Below are 13,637 nucleotides of genomic sequence, written 5' to 3' on the forward strand. Positions count from 1 at the left end.
TAGTAGACATATATATTTCATGTCTAAACAAAAATAAATAAATATTAAAAACTTTGCAATATGTCGCGTTGGTATTATATTGACCGTGACTGTTTCTATGTGCATACATACATTTACGGTGGCCACGGTAGCCCTATGTTTTTTTAACGCGCTCGTTCCTCAGCATCTAATGGCACTTCGAGAGAGCACTTTGACCACGAAGAAACAAAACTGATTTAAATACCATTTTCGATATGAGATTTTTTCTTTACGTGTCCATATTAAACTCATGAAGTCTATTAAACCAACAAAATATAAGCAAGCAATAGTTTTATTATTTAAAAGCAATAGTTTTTATAATTTCAATATATTTTCTCGTCGCTTAAAAGAATTGACGATTTTTAAGGTACTCCAACATTCCTTGGACATTAGCGTTGACCTGTGCTTGAGCAGCGGATTGTGAACCGATCTGGTTATTGGGTAGGTGCATGTTGCCACCTCCATGAGCCGGATTTCCGAAATTATTTTGTTGCTGTTGTTGTGTTAAATGTTGAGGAAATAAATCCTTTTGTTGATGGGGATGAAGCATTTGTGGCGGTTGAGGGCATGACGGGAATTGTCGAAAGGATAATATTGCAGGATCCATTGCGGTCCAGTCGTTGCCCAAATTACCGGCATTCCGATTATTTTGATTCATTTGATGTGCCTGTAATTCGCCGAAGCTTGGTAGTTGATGTCGTGGCGATTGTAAATGTGAGTCCCATGTATTAAAAGCTGACAAATGTTGAATATCATTTGTGTGTGCTCTATTGCCAGTCATATTCAAGAATGGCATCATTTTGCTAGTGTTGTGTTCCCGAGGAGCATTCAATCCAAAGGTGTTCATGTGATTAAAGCCTGGTGGAGGCATGCGTGCTCTTTGCAGATTATCCATGTTGTGCTGATGTTGATGTATCATATTGGGCTCCGTTGGTACTCGCATAGTGTTGCAGTTTGTTTTAGAATGCTGTGGTTTAACTATTTCATTTTCCATCAGCTCAGCCAAACCCTTTTGGGTTTCAGTGAATGGATCGAACCCTAAATCATCGTCGACGAAAGTATTTGCAGAAAATTCATTTTGCATGCGGCTCTGTTGGTTTTGCAGTATGGTATGTTGTTGGTTTTGAATGGTAGGATGATGTTGTTGCAGCGCCATTACTGAATCAAGTTGGCCAAGAGTTCTATGCTTTTGTTGTTGCTGTTGCTGATGTTGTTGCTGCTGTTGTAAAGTCGAAAGCGCCGGGTGCTGCATAAACTGGTAAGGATTTAAGTTATTTTCCAAAAGTGTATTACTACCATTTCCGATAGGCTGCTCATTACTAACGCAATGTTGTTGCAACTGTAATTGCTGATTCTTGTGAAAATCAAAAAATTTCGACATATTTATGCCATACAAATTTTGGCTCAATAGAAGTTCAGATGCATGTTCCAATGTAGTCAGCGGAGATTGCACCATCTCGGTTAAGCCGCCAAAATGATTTTGTAAACCGCCTTGTGGAACATTGGGCTGCGAATGATTCATATTTCCAAATAAACTATTTTGTTTGTGTAATTCAAGTAAACGTGCCAATTCTTTTTGTTGGTGAGGATGTACTTGTTGAAATTGTTGCTCTTCAATGCCTTTCAATAAATCGGGCAGAGGTGATATTTTGATATTATTCATTTGGTTTGGCAGATCTTCTACCTTATCTTCTGGACACATTGGATTCTGGAGTGGAAGTACTGGGGAGAATATTGGAGTTAATTTGTTGTCGAACAGAGTAAGTTGTGCAATCTCCGGTTTGATGTCAGCAGGGAGGTCGCTCTCTTCATTTTTCAAATTTGGTTCTTCAAAAGAGTTGTCCAGAACCACTTCATCCACCTCACTACTTTCGTTCTTTTTACTATCAGTTAATTCGTTTACTGATACTTCAGGACTTTCGAATAACTCCGATAAAGCATTTTCATTATTGTTACTGCTAATAGCTTTATCGCTTTCATTTACATGATTATTCTCTTCCGAGTCCTCTATGTTTTTAATGTCACTCTCGTCGACACTTTTTTTCGAAGCTTTCGGCTTGTTTATTTTGCCCTTTGTTATACCGGAACTACTATTGCTCGGGGTAATATCGCGTTCTTGGACTGGGCTGGAAAATTGGGAAGCCGTTCCATCTGCAGGAGTTTCTGCGCCATCCTTTACGTCATTGTGATTGCTAGTATTATCTCTGTGTGTATTGCCAGTATAATTTTTACTTGCATCATTTACAATATTTTTATTTTTTGATTTTGCGTTTTTGTCATTTTTAACCTTATCCTGCCTACCCCGCTCTTTTTTGTGCTTCACTTCACCAGGACTTGCTGCGACATCTTTAATCACTGGTGAAGCCGATAAAGTGGGGCTGTGATCTGTTACTGTTTCAACAGTAGGCCCATTAGATGCAGATGCTAATGAAGGCGAAGGTATCGCTGACGAAGGCATGACTTGATACTGCGAACTGGAATTTGTTTTACTTATATTACTATTTTTATTAGCAGTTCCATGATTATTCTCTCCGCCGTTGCTTCCCCACACGGGAACACCAGCATTCGTTTGATTTGTTTCACTTGTGCCGCTCGTGCCAGGACTATTTGAACCCACTACCAATGCGTCATGTAAGCGTTTCTCATATTCTTGGTGTTTCCCTTGATGCATTTCCTCCTTCGTAAAACTAGCCTCTGGATCGCCTAACTCATGAAGATACATACAATCACCCTTAGGACATACTTGATTTTTCATAAAATGGCTGCAATATTTTGTTGTTCCCAAACTGGTTTTTATGAGTCTGCTATCTATTATTATATTCCGAGTATTGACACTTTGTATAGCTCTTAAAGCGTCATTATTATGTACATAAGTGACATAGGCCGATGCGGATGGCCCCTGTACTCCGGCATAGGCGGTGCTGGGATTTATCACAACTTTATGTATCTTACCGTATTTCCCAAAGTACTCATGCTTCTTGAGTACCTCTGCATCGGCCAATCGCGGCGGTAGGCCGACCACAAATACTAAATTCTTTTGAACCACTCTCACATTCGACAGATGTTTGCGATTCTCAGTAACGCGCACCTTTTGCTTACGCTTTTGGTCGCGTTGCTTTTTCATCATCTTGAACGCTAAAATCTGCTGCTGAGTCAGTGGCGTGAAATCCGCCGGATTTTCAGTATATTCCTTTCGACATGCTGGGCACAGCTTATTTTCGTCGGTGCGTATTCTGTGCCAGCAAAATCGGCAAATTTGGTAGCCACAAGTACATGGAAAGAAGTTCAGATCATCAACCTCGAGAGGTTCCATGCAAAGCGGACATTCAAGTACATCTTCGTTGTTATCCATATCGCTTTCACAAAAAACCTTTAAGAGTCTAATATCAGGCAAGTAAGCAGTGGTGCTCTAGTTACGCAGTAGAATTAAACCTTTTTGAGTCCAAGCTTTTCTGTCTGTGGCAAAGCCAGGAGCTGTGTAAATAAAGAAGAGAAAATACATGTTTAAATAATTGTGTAAAATATATTGCATGGGCCGTAAATTTAGAACAACAAACATGCATACATACATACATAAAAGTACATAGACGAATAGTGCCGGCACATTTTCAGCCACTGTGCGGTTGGTTTGCAAGTACGTATGTATGTATTATTTTCCATACATGCCATTCACTTTTAAATATATGTAATTGGCTTGAATGTCTAGAACTCTGGACTCTATGGAATAATATTTACACAGTACACTATTGGAGCAACTAGAGAATCATAGCAAAATAAGAGTATTCCTGCACCATACTTCCATTCACTCAACGCACTCACGCAAGTACTCATAATCTTTGAAAATTCTATTCAATTTTTGTTTAAACCAATAACCTATGTATATTTCCGCATAGATTTGTATGTGTATTTATGATTACAACTGCACTTAGAGGCAACGTGATCTCTGGAGAGAATTACTATTGAGTTTTGCAATAACTTTAAAAATTTAAACAGGAATCCGAAGGTGCTGCGAATCGTCCAAACTGACATGTAGTCTTGAAAATACGCGAAAAGGAACAACACAAAATAATCGAAATGGCAAATGATTTCGCTTTGTGTCATTGCGCCAGTACATACAGTGGAAAATGTTTGTATGAAGATTTGGAATCCGGACTCATGTAAGTGTGTGCCGCCTCGTACTGTAACGTTCCTCTGTAGTGGAACGCCTATATACTTCTTTGTGTGTGCGTGTGTCTTAGTTCAACGGAAAAAATGATACGCATCTCGCACAATATTGCACAAGAGCAGCAGCAACCCGTTTCACCACTTCACTGCCCTACTGCCCTGCCAATTCATTTTTTCATTTTTTGCTCGTTCGCTTTTTAAGTTTAAATTGCGGAAGGGATGATCTGAAGGTTCACCCCTTCGCGAACCTTCGATACAATCTCACAAACGCACAAAACTGATTGTGAAGTTAGACTTTTTTACAATGCGAGTGTATTTTATAGTTTTGTTCAAAAATTTTAAAGTATGCGCTCCAGTATGTGTTGCAGTAGTCGTACAAGTTAACTCACACGTCGCAGATGGGAAGAGTAACGCGAAAGAACGTTTTAAAATTTACAAAATTTCACAAACACACACTCACCAATATGGTATAGTGAGGAACAGATGAATCCTTGGTAGACGGTAAAAATGACGTTTGAAATGTCAGACGCGGTCGTGCACTCGAGGACTAATACGCTTGTCGATGTCTTTCATGTGCAAAACCACCAACAGAACGACCGTTTTACGAAAGGAAAACGAATATGAATTTTTCGCGTGTGCGCAAATTGTATTTTAAAGTGTAAAAAGAAAACTGCAAACATAGATTTAACCTTAAAATAATCAACTGGCCACATAAAAAAGCAGTACTGAAACCGCCAAAATATAAAAAAAGTAATACACTTTTCACGAACTTAACAAATGAAGCGAATTTTGTGAAATATTGAGTGTCCAATAATACCCGAATTCAATGCAATTTACGCGCAGTATCGTAAATAAGTGAATTTTAAAATTTTGGCGTATTGGTTAACTGGTAAGTTTCGACAGAATTCACACGTGTACTTAGAATTGTCTACTTTAATGAAGTTTGTGAAGCATATTTTTAGGCTTTTAAGCATGTGATATAAAATGTTTAACTAATACAGTCATTGCAAGCACTCACTCATAAGGGTTACGATTTGTGAAATTTAAAGTTTTGTCTTGCCAGCTTTCCTTGTGTTAGAGGGGTAGAAATGTATGTGATACGTGTAGGTGTTTGAATGTAGTGGGCAGACAGCAACAATGATGGCGCTATCCGCCATATTGGCGAGTATCTTTCTTTGGCTCGATGTATACGTTATTGTCGTTCGTGAATGTGATTTTCTGCAGAAATATAAAACAGCAAAAAATGTTAAAATAGTGCAAAAATGTCCGAACGCAACTTCAAAGTTGGTCAAAAAGTGCAAATTGTTGGTAAAAATCTACGTGGACAAGTGGTGTATGTGGGTTTGACAAACTTCTCACCTGGCAAGTGGATAGGCGTGGTGCTGGACGAAAAGGATAAAGGAAAAAATAATGGCACTGTCAAGGGCATCACCTACTTCAAATGTGCACCGAATTGTGGACTATTTGTACGCCCAGCCCAACTAAATTTAGTCTTTACTAGAGGAACTGAAGAAATGGCAAACTCAGCAGCACCAGAAGCTGGGCAAAGCAGCGTAATAAAACCTTCTGGAAATGGAAATAATTCAATGGCAGCAACTCCATCACAATCAGCCGGAAAACCATTGGAAAATACTGCAGCGCAAAACAAAAAAACTGATAATTTGACATCAACTAATGGCGTTCCTACCATTAAGGCCCGCTCGGAAACACCTAAGTTGTATGCTCCTACTAATAGCAGCACAACGGGAAGTTCAAGTGGCAATATTTTAAAGGCAACCAAAATCAATCAGCCCTTACAAGCAAATCAACGAATCATCTCTTCCAACACTCAACTGGAGCTATCATTTTCAGGAGCAACGGTGTCTGTTGCTGCACCTAAACGTAGTAAAACCACCGTCAGCCCTTCGGAATCTTTTTGCTGTATAAGGCAGCGTTCAGCTTTTGTGGAAACTGGGTTTCTGGAGATACTTCACACTCAATTCACTCCAGGTCATCCTCTCCGATCACCGACTGTATTCAACATCCACAATGGCCCGCCCACTGGTATCGCAATAAGCCAAACAGACCAACTACAGCAGCAGCATCAACAGCAACAACAAAGATGCAAGGATTTGGAGACCATAAATGCTAAACTAAGCGCAGAGTTAGAAGATTTGAAGAGCCAACGAATAGAGGATCAAAAGCGTTTGCATGACTTGGAGAGAGTTCGCCTGCAAAAAGAGCAGTTGAGTGAGTTTAAAGCACAGATTATGGAGCAGCATAGCATGCTTCAACGCGAATTACAACGCTGCCGCCAAGAGCTGAGGGAAGCTAATGATTGCAAAATTAAATACAAGCGCGAACTAGACGATGTGGCTGAGAGCATCGAATTGCTCACGCTGGACAAGGAAATGGCGGAGGAACGTGCAGAAACGTTACAAATTGAGCTAGAGACAGCAAGTGAGCGCATTGAAGAACTTAGTCTGGACGTAGAAATTCTGAGAGCTGAAAATGAAAACTCGATGTCAATTGCGCTTGGCGATCGCCCGGAAAATGAATTGAAAGATGAAATTATTCAGCCAACAGCTGCTGAAATCAGGCGACTTGAACAGTATAATCAACGTCTGAGAGAAACTGTGGTGCGGCTGCGCGATGTTCTAACGCACGAAAAGCAAGATCTACAAAAGACCAACAAGGAACTAGAGACCAAAATGTCTGAAATTTCCGAACTCAAGAAGACTAAGGAAATACTTTCAAAACGAATTGATGTGATGGAAATGCATATTTTCGATTTAAAAGAGCAAGTCGATGCAGCACTTGGAGCGGAGTCAATGGTTTCATCTCTAGCAGAGTCCAAAATCGAATTAGAAGAACGTGTGAAATTATTGGAAGAAGAGGTTATGGAGTTAGAAGCTTTGGAAGAGATTCACGAACAAATAATTGAAGGTAATCAAGAACTAGAACTGGATTTAAGAGAGGAAATAGATGCCCTAAATTCAACAATAAAAGTCCTACAACAAGAGAAGAATAATACACTGGAAACTATATACGACCGAGATGTGACCATTATGAAATTCCGAGAACTTGTTAAAACATTAAATAGCAACTTGCTATTAAGAGATCAGCCCATAAATGCCTTGGGCACAGGTACAGGCACATCTACATCAGATGATCTCAGCATCCTCTCAAATCAAGACGAAACACAAAGTATTGACTTCAATCAAATGTTTTATGTGACAAAGGCTTGCAAAAGAGCCATCGACATGCAGTTAAATGAAATCGAGTTGAGACTGTGTAAAGCACACATTGATCACCTTTTGGCGTTCGTACCTGAGGAGATCCTGCTGCGTGGCAGTGAACATGACATCATATTGGTGTTATTATTGCTGCAACGAATGTATGAAAAGTTAGAAATAATTTGCAATACAATTGATGAAAAGTTCCCATCATCATGCGAATTCGCCAAAAATGCAATATTTGAGGGATTTTCTGTACACCGATTCGCCTTCCGTTGCAAATGCTTATTTGTATTGCGAAGCCTTAAATTGATCATAAAACAGTTGATTTTTGGTTTGAATCATTGCGATTACGAGATATGCACACATGCAGCAATTTATCGAGGTGAAATGGAATCACAAGAGAATTCTATTGACGAGTTGATTAATCGATTAAAAGGCGATATGTTAGACGAAAATACACCTATGGAAGCTGTAGAACGGACTCTATCGTTCTTCAATACACTTTATACGAACTTAATTTGTTCACAGAATATCGCTGAATTGGTTGATGAGCATCAACTTCACGTTATGTTAGTGGAAGTACTCGATGTATGCTTGGACTGCATCAATACGAATGCTGGTATCCTACACACTATCATTCAGCTGGGAGATGAAAATACCGAATCGTTTTGGGCTATGCAATTTCTCATGGAAAATGTTAACCAGTTCAAGCAAAAGCTGAGGAAGCTGCAACGTAAGCTGCCTTCTGCCGCGATTGATATATCCGGCATGCAACAACAGATTGAACGCATACAACATATTCTATCAACAAACGAACAATTCGGACGTTTTATCAATATTTTAATGATAACGGTAAAAGATGCAACGAAGGACATAGCCGCATCCTCCTTTTCAACCAAAGAAGACTTTCCCTGCGATGCGGCCATAGAGCATAAAAAACTTTGGAAAATCATTATAACGAATTGCACAAAATTTGCGAATGCAGAAAAGACAGCGAGCCCAATCACTTTATTTCATCTGTGCATCCAACTACTAGACGAACAAATTAATGAGCTCTTCAATTTCATCTCAGAGAAAGAATCAGTGCGCAACGCAAATAAAAATACAATGTTCGTGCGCTCTTCGGCCACTACTCTACTGCAACGGTCATTGCAACAAAAGCAACATTCTGATGACATAAAGAGTCTGAAGCATACATTAGTTGAACGTGATAGGGAGATCAAAACGCAGAAATATTTAGCGAAGATGAAGCAAAACGAGTTTTCTGAAATGCAAGTACGTAAAGAGATCGCCGAGCGTAATTTATCAAAAGCACAACACAATCAAGAGGAGGCCCTGACTAAAATCATCGAACAAATAGAGCATTTTGACAAGTTAATGTGCCAACGCGAAACTGTAATCGCCCGGTCGTTTAATAATTTACAAGAAAAGCTGTCAATAATGGAGCGGAACTATGCGCGGCTTGAAAGGAATCTCGTCACCCGAAAACAGGTAATCAATTTGACAGCAGATGAGAGCTACCGCGAAATTGACTCGCTTAACAAATGCTTGCGTTACGAACGGGCAGAACGAATAAAACTTCACATAAACGAAATGAAAATGCGCATGCGCAACTTTGAGCCACTGCATGTGCCACACAGCAAAGGAATAACGAATGTGGCGGAGGCAAAACTCAATAAGGAGTTGTGGATGTTAAAAAATCAATGGATACTTTCACATATCAAATTAAAACCAAATGTGGAAATCGAACGATGTGCTCTAAAACGAAAATCAAATGAGCTACTGCAACAAACCATGAGCTCATACTTCAAGTCTAATCCGCATCGCAGCACACCCAGCCATTTTGGATCGTTCGGCTCAAAGGATTTAAATGAAATATTCTCTTAAAAAAGATTTACAGCAAAGAAACTGTGATTTATTTCTAACATTTGTCTTGGAAAAATTATTAGTGGCCTCAACTTTGTAATTTAAGCTTTAATTATTGTATAAATTATTTTATTAATTTTTAAGAAATTTTCAATTTTAATCAAAAATGGACAATTGTAAAAATTCTTTATAGCTCTTACTTGTGTACTTTTTTATTTTGAATTTTCGAGTTTTAAGACAAAACCATATTTTTTTTTTTTACAATAACTCAATCGAAGCGCGTTCATTAAAGGTGGTGGCACTATACAAACAACAATGCCTTGTACGTTTGATTGCCAAAGCAAAGTGAAAAACAAATAATAAATTCGTCTGACAGCCACGGCGAAAAAAACTAATCAGCAGATGTACCGAAGCCACTTTTAATAGATTCGCCTTGAACTCAATATTCACATGTTTTTTGCTCATGCCAGTATGATTTAAACAAAAACAAATCAATTTTGGTGAGACAGGAATCTAAGCCTTTTAAAATTCTAAAAGTTATTATTGCTAATCGAAAATAAAAATAAATATAACTTAATCTCATACGTACTAAAATTTATTTTTCAAAAATACGCATTAGTTAAGTCTTTAGATAAAAGCACATGATCTACTCTTCTTTTAAGCTAAGTAAACAGTTCATAGAATGGGAAGTTATAGCAAATTGAAAACTTTAAAGCCGGTTGACATCGAAATAATGTTCTCGGAAGGATTGTTTTAAAGCAATCAACGCAGTTATAACAAAATTCATAATTTTTAGCAACGAAAAACTAAAAAAAAATCTTACTCTTTTAGCGCATCGCTATCTAAAATTTAACAAACATTTTTTTGTGTCGACAAATAACCTAATAGGGGGATTCTCTTAACCTTGCAAGGACACAGCAACAAAATGAAAGCGAAAAGATATATGCAATACCTGCAAAGTATATATACATACATATATACATGCATATAATTTTCTTTGACTCCTATTTGGGGCATAGGGCCAAAGTATGCAACAGCGAAATCCATGTACATTCGGTCAAAAAAATATCGGGAATTGTTCATTTAAAAAGCACGCGTTACACATATGTATGTCTAATTTTTTTTTGCTAGAATGTTGGTACAACTGTCTACAGTGTCTTGTCAGTGTACAGTGTTTGAACGTCATCTGTCAATTAGCTTGTTTTCGGCATTTAATTATATTAGTCAACCGCAAGTGTGCTCTGCGATTTTCACTATGGATAAAAATAGCGAACAAGAATTTGTCTTCAATTTTGTGTGTTTGAACGGGATTTCGTAGAGTCGTGGAAGATTTACCCCGATCTGGTCGCCCACCTACGTCTTCAACGAATGAAAACGTCGACAAAGTCATGAGATAACTCATGACCTTAGCGTGTCTCACGAATCAATTCGCAACATTTTACACCATCAATTGGGCATGAGACCCGTGGTTGCTCGACTCGTTCCAAGAGAGTTGAATTTCTTTCAAAAAATTCCTCGAAAGAAGGTGGCTGAAGACATACTTGAGCAAGTGAATGCGGACCCAACGTTTATTAAGCGCATCATAACATGTTACGAGTCGTGGGTATATGTGTTTGACATGCAAACCAGTCAACAGGCGCCTGAATGGCGCTATCCACATGAGCCGAAACCCAAAAAACCACGTCAAAGTCGGTCAAAAGTGGAAGTCATGCTACTTGTTTTCTTTGATTATCATGGTGTTGTGCATTCGGAATTCATTCCAAATGGTTCTACGGTAAATAAAGAATATTAAATATTTGGAAGTTATGCGACGTTTGAGAGAGAATGTGCGTAGGAAACGTCCCAATTTGTGGCTTTTTCCTTCTCCCAAAACTTAAATTGCCACTTCGCGAACACCGCTTTGAGTCAATCGAGACCATTAAAGAGAAATCGATGAAGAAGATCACTTCAAAACGCGTTTAATCGTTGGCATATGTGTATTGCTTCGAATGGAGCCTATTTAGAAGGCGACAAAATAAATTTTGATGATTAAACCATTATTTTGCGTTTTATTGAACAATTTCCGGTACTTTTTGACAGAATGTATGTACATTTTAATGCGTGACAAATGCACCCTCTGCCAGTTGTTTGCAGTAGTCTCGTTCTCTTCCATATTAGTGTAGGATTTTTGCATTGCATGCCATTATGTAATCGTACTAAACAGAGAATGTCCTTAATATGTGCATGTAGTCATTTAAAATATAATAAACTCTAATAAGTAATAATAAATGTAGAAAATATAGTAATATAGGAGAGTTGCATGTATGAAAAAATACAAATGTTCATCATCATGGGCATTAAATTAGAAAGTAACTATGATTTCCTTTTAATTTACATGAAATATAAAAGCTGAAATAATGTAATCAAAATAAATTTATGTATATCTACTTTCATTCGTATTGACAAATTTTCATGATAAATTTTAGAAACCTTTTAAAGAATTGCTAATAATATAATTCCTACACAAGTTAATCAAAATAAAATTATATTGGTTGTGTGTTGTGTTTTAATTTCCAGCGATTTCCAATTTATTACAAGGTGGATTCTATTTTTTCAAATTAAAATGCTAGGATTGAAAAATGTTAACCTCTTCCCTAGCCTATCAAACATCAAACATATATTAAAAACTTTGGCTGCAGTTTTTGGTGTACGAGTACGGTTTGATGCTGCGCCACAAATGGGGGGATCTACAGTTTATGTCTGCCCTTAGAGATTTGCCGCTGCCAATGATATTTAATGTACACAGGACCTGCCTGTATGTCTCATACAAATACACCAAACCACAGCGGTCGTATAAGTGTTTAATCCGTTAACTCAATTTTTACATACGAAAACAATAAAAAAAGTTAAAATAATTAATATGTTTCCCTAGTTTTCGCAGTGCTGAGCCCTATTAATTCACTAGAAAATTGCCCACTTAGAATAACGTATATTAGTTATTCGAGCAGGACGGTAGCATAGAAGTTGTCTTAGAAGTCATGTGTCTACACGTCTAGCCTCTGAGAATGAGTAAAAGAGAAAGAGTAAAAAAATAGATGTTTTACAAAATATAAGTTTATGCTTTGCCCCCGTTTAATATTTACGAATTTCGCTGTACGAGAAAGAGTAAACCTTCCGATTTACGGCGGCCACCCTACTCGAGAGAGTCTGTGAGTGACTACCATTAGATTGGCACTGGTCCGAAACGGAGTGGATGCATGAAATATCAAATTACAGTAAAATTTTTCCTCTAATGGCGGCGAGGGCATTTCTGAAAAAACTTCTCATAGAACCCATCTGCGATTCAGAGTTGGACAATATCAAGACGCACACCACGAATTGGAGAAGTTTGACCAAACAACAAATAAAAGATGTTCGTGTGTATGATGAGTGTATGGTTGTATATTTTTTTTTTTTTTACAAATCTGGTATTTTTCGACGAATGTGTTCTTTCGATCGCCGCATAAAGACCAGATAATAATTTTAATTTAGCTTTTTTTTATTTTATTCTTTTTTCATATCTGATTGTGCTAATGTTTTGGAAGAATTATTCTTCTTACCTTTCCACAAGCAAAACGGGTTACTGTCGGTCAATCTGGTAGCATTATTTAGATGGAGATGTCAAATGGCGACAAAAATTAGCAAGAAGGGCAACATTCTAGGATATATAGAGACAAGGTTTGCTTTGCTTATTCATTAAGAACTGAAACTCTGAAATTCATGGATTTGAGCTTGATAACTCGAATAGCCTTAGTGCTGCAGCCTGCAGGGAAATTCGTTTCTGTCTGATAGGGCAATCAACCTCATGGTTGTATGTCCTGCTGCGAGGGAGAACACCAAAGTGAGCCCCTATCAGTGATGTCCCCCCTGCTTGGATGTCATCCATATAGGTGCGTTCAAATATGCATTCTTTGCAGTAAATATTTATTTCACGGAGTTATTGCATCTAAAATGATAGATAGTATGTAGATAACATCGGTACAAAAATGAGCATCGAACAAAAAGCCGCTATTAAAAGTGTTTATTAACACTGGTTTGCTTCACTGGCGTTACTTCCTTTACGTTATACTTATTCTTATACGAAATGGTAGCCCTGAACTATGCTAGATTAATCAGTAAAAACCGATGAGCCATTCGTTCAAGAAGCTTTCAATGTAAAGCAAAGCAACCTTAAATTGGAATAGTCCTTTATTTTTTTATAAATGTTCGGATAATGAAATATTTTTTCTTATAGGTTTAAATTGTGCAAAACCCAAAGTAAAAAATGCCCGCATTTAGTTTTCACTGTTTGTATACTTGAGTATACATAGTATGGCTATTGGTCACATTCCTTGCAAGCTTTGCATAAATTTG

General features: G+C 37.8%; 2 protein-coding genes across 4 annotated transcripts in view; one reads left to right on the plus strand and one right to left on the minus strand.

The window, feature by feature from the left end:
* Positions 1-274: 274 nt before the first annotated feature.
* The window catches only part of LOC129240496 (GATA zinc finger domain-containing protein 14), a 36,476-nt gene continuing 23,113 nt past the window's right edge, over positions 275-13,637 (minus strand). For 2 of the 3 annotated variants that reach the window (XM_054876331.1, XM_054876332.1), the window contains one exon: positions 275-3,492. In XM_054876331.1, the coding sequence (XP_054732306.1) occupies positions 362-3,370 (3,009 nt within the window). In that variant the 5' untranslated portion in view covers positions 3,371-3,492 and the 3' untranslated portion in view covers positions 275-361. Of the gene's footprint in view, positions 3,493-3,591; positions 3,615-13,637 lie in introns of those variants that run through there. The other variant, XM_054876333.1, reaches the window with a different exon arrangement.
* Positions 5,436-9,348, plus strand: LOC129240494 (dynactin subunit 1-like). The gene has a single exon (XM_054876330.1). It carries the CDS (start codon positions 5,445-5,447, stop codon positions 9,285-9,287), a length of 3,843 nt encoding a protein of 1,280 aa, XP_054732305.1. The 5' UTR covers positions 5,436-5,444; the 3' UTR covers positions 9,288-9,348.

This window comes from Anastrepha obliqua, chromosome 3 (assembly GCF_027943255.1).
Source record: "Anastrepha obliqua isolate idAnaObli1 chromosome 3, idAnaObli1_1.0, whole genome shotgun sequence".
Classification (NCBI taxonomy): Eukaryota; Metazoa; Arthropoda; class Insecta; order Diptera; family Tephritidae; genus Anastrepha; species Anastrepha obliqua.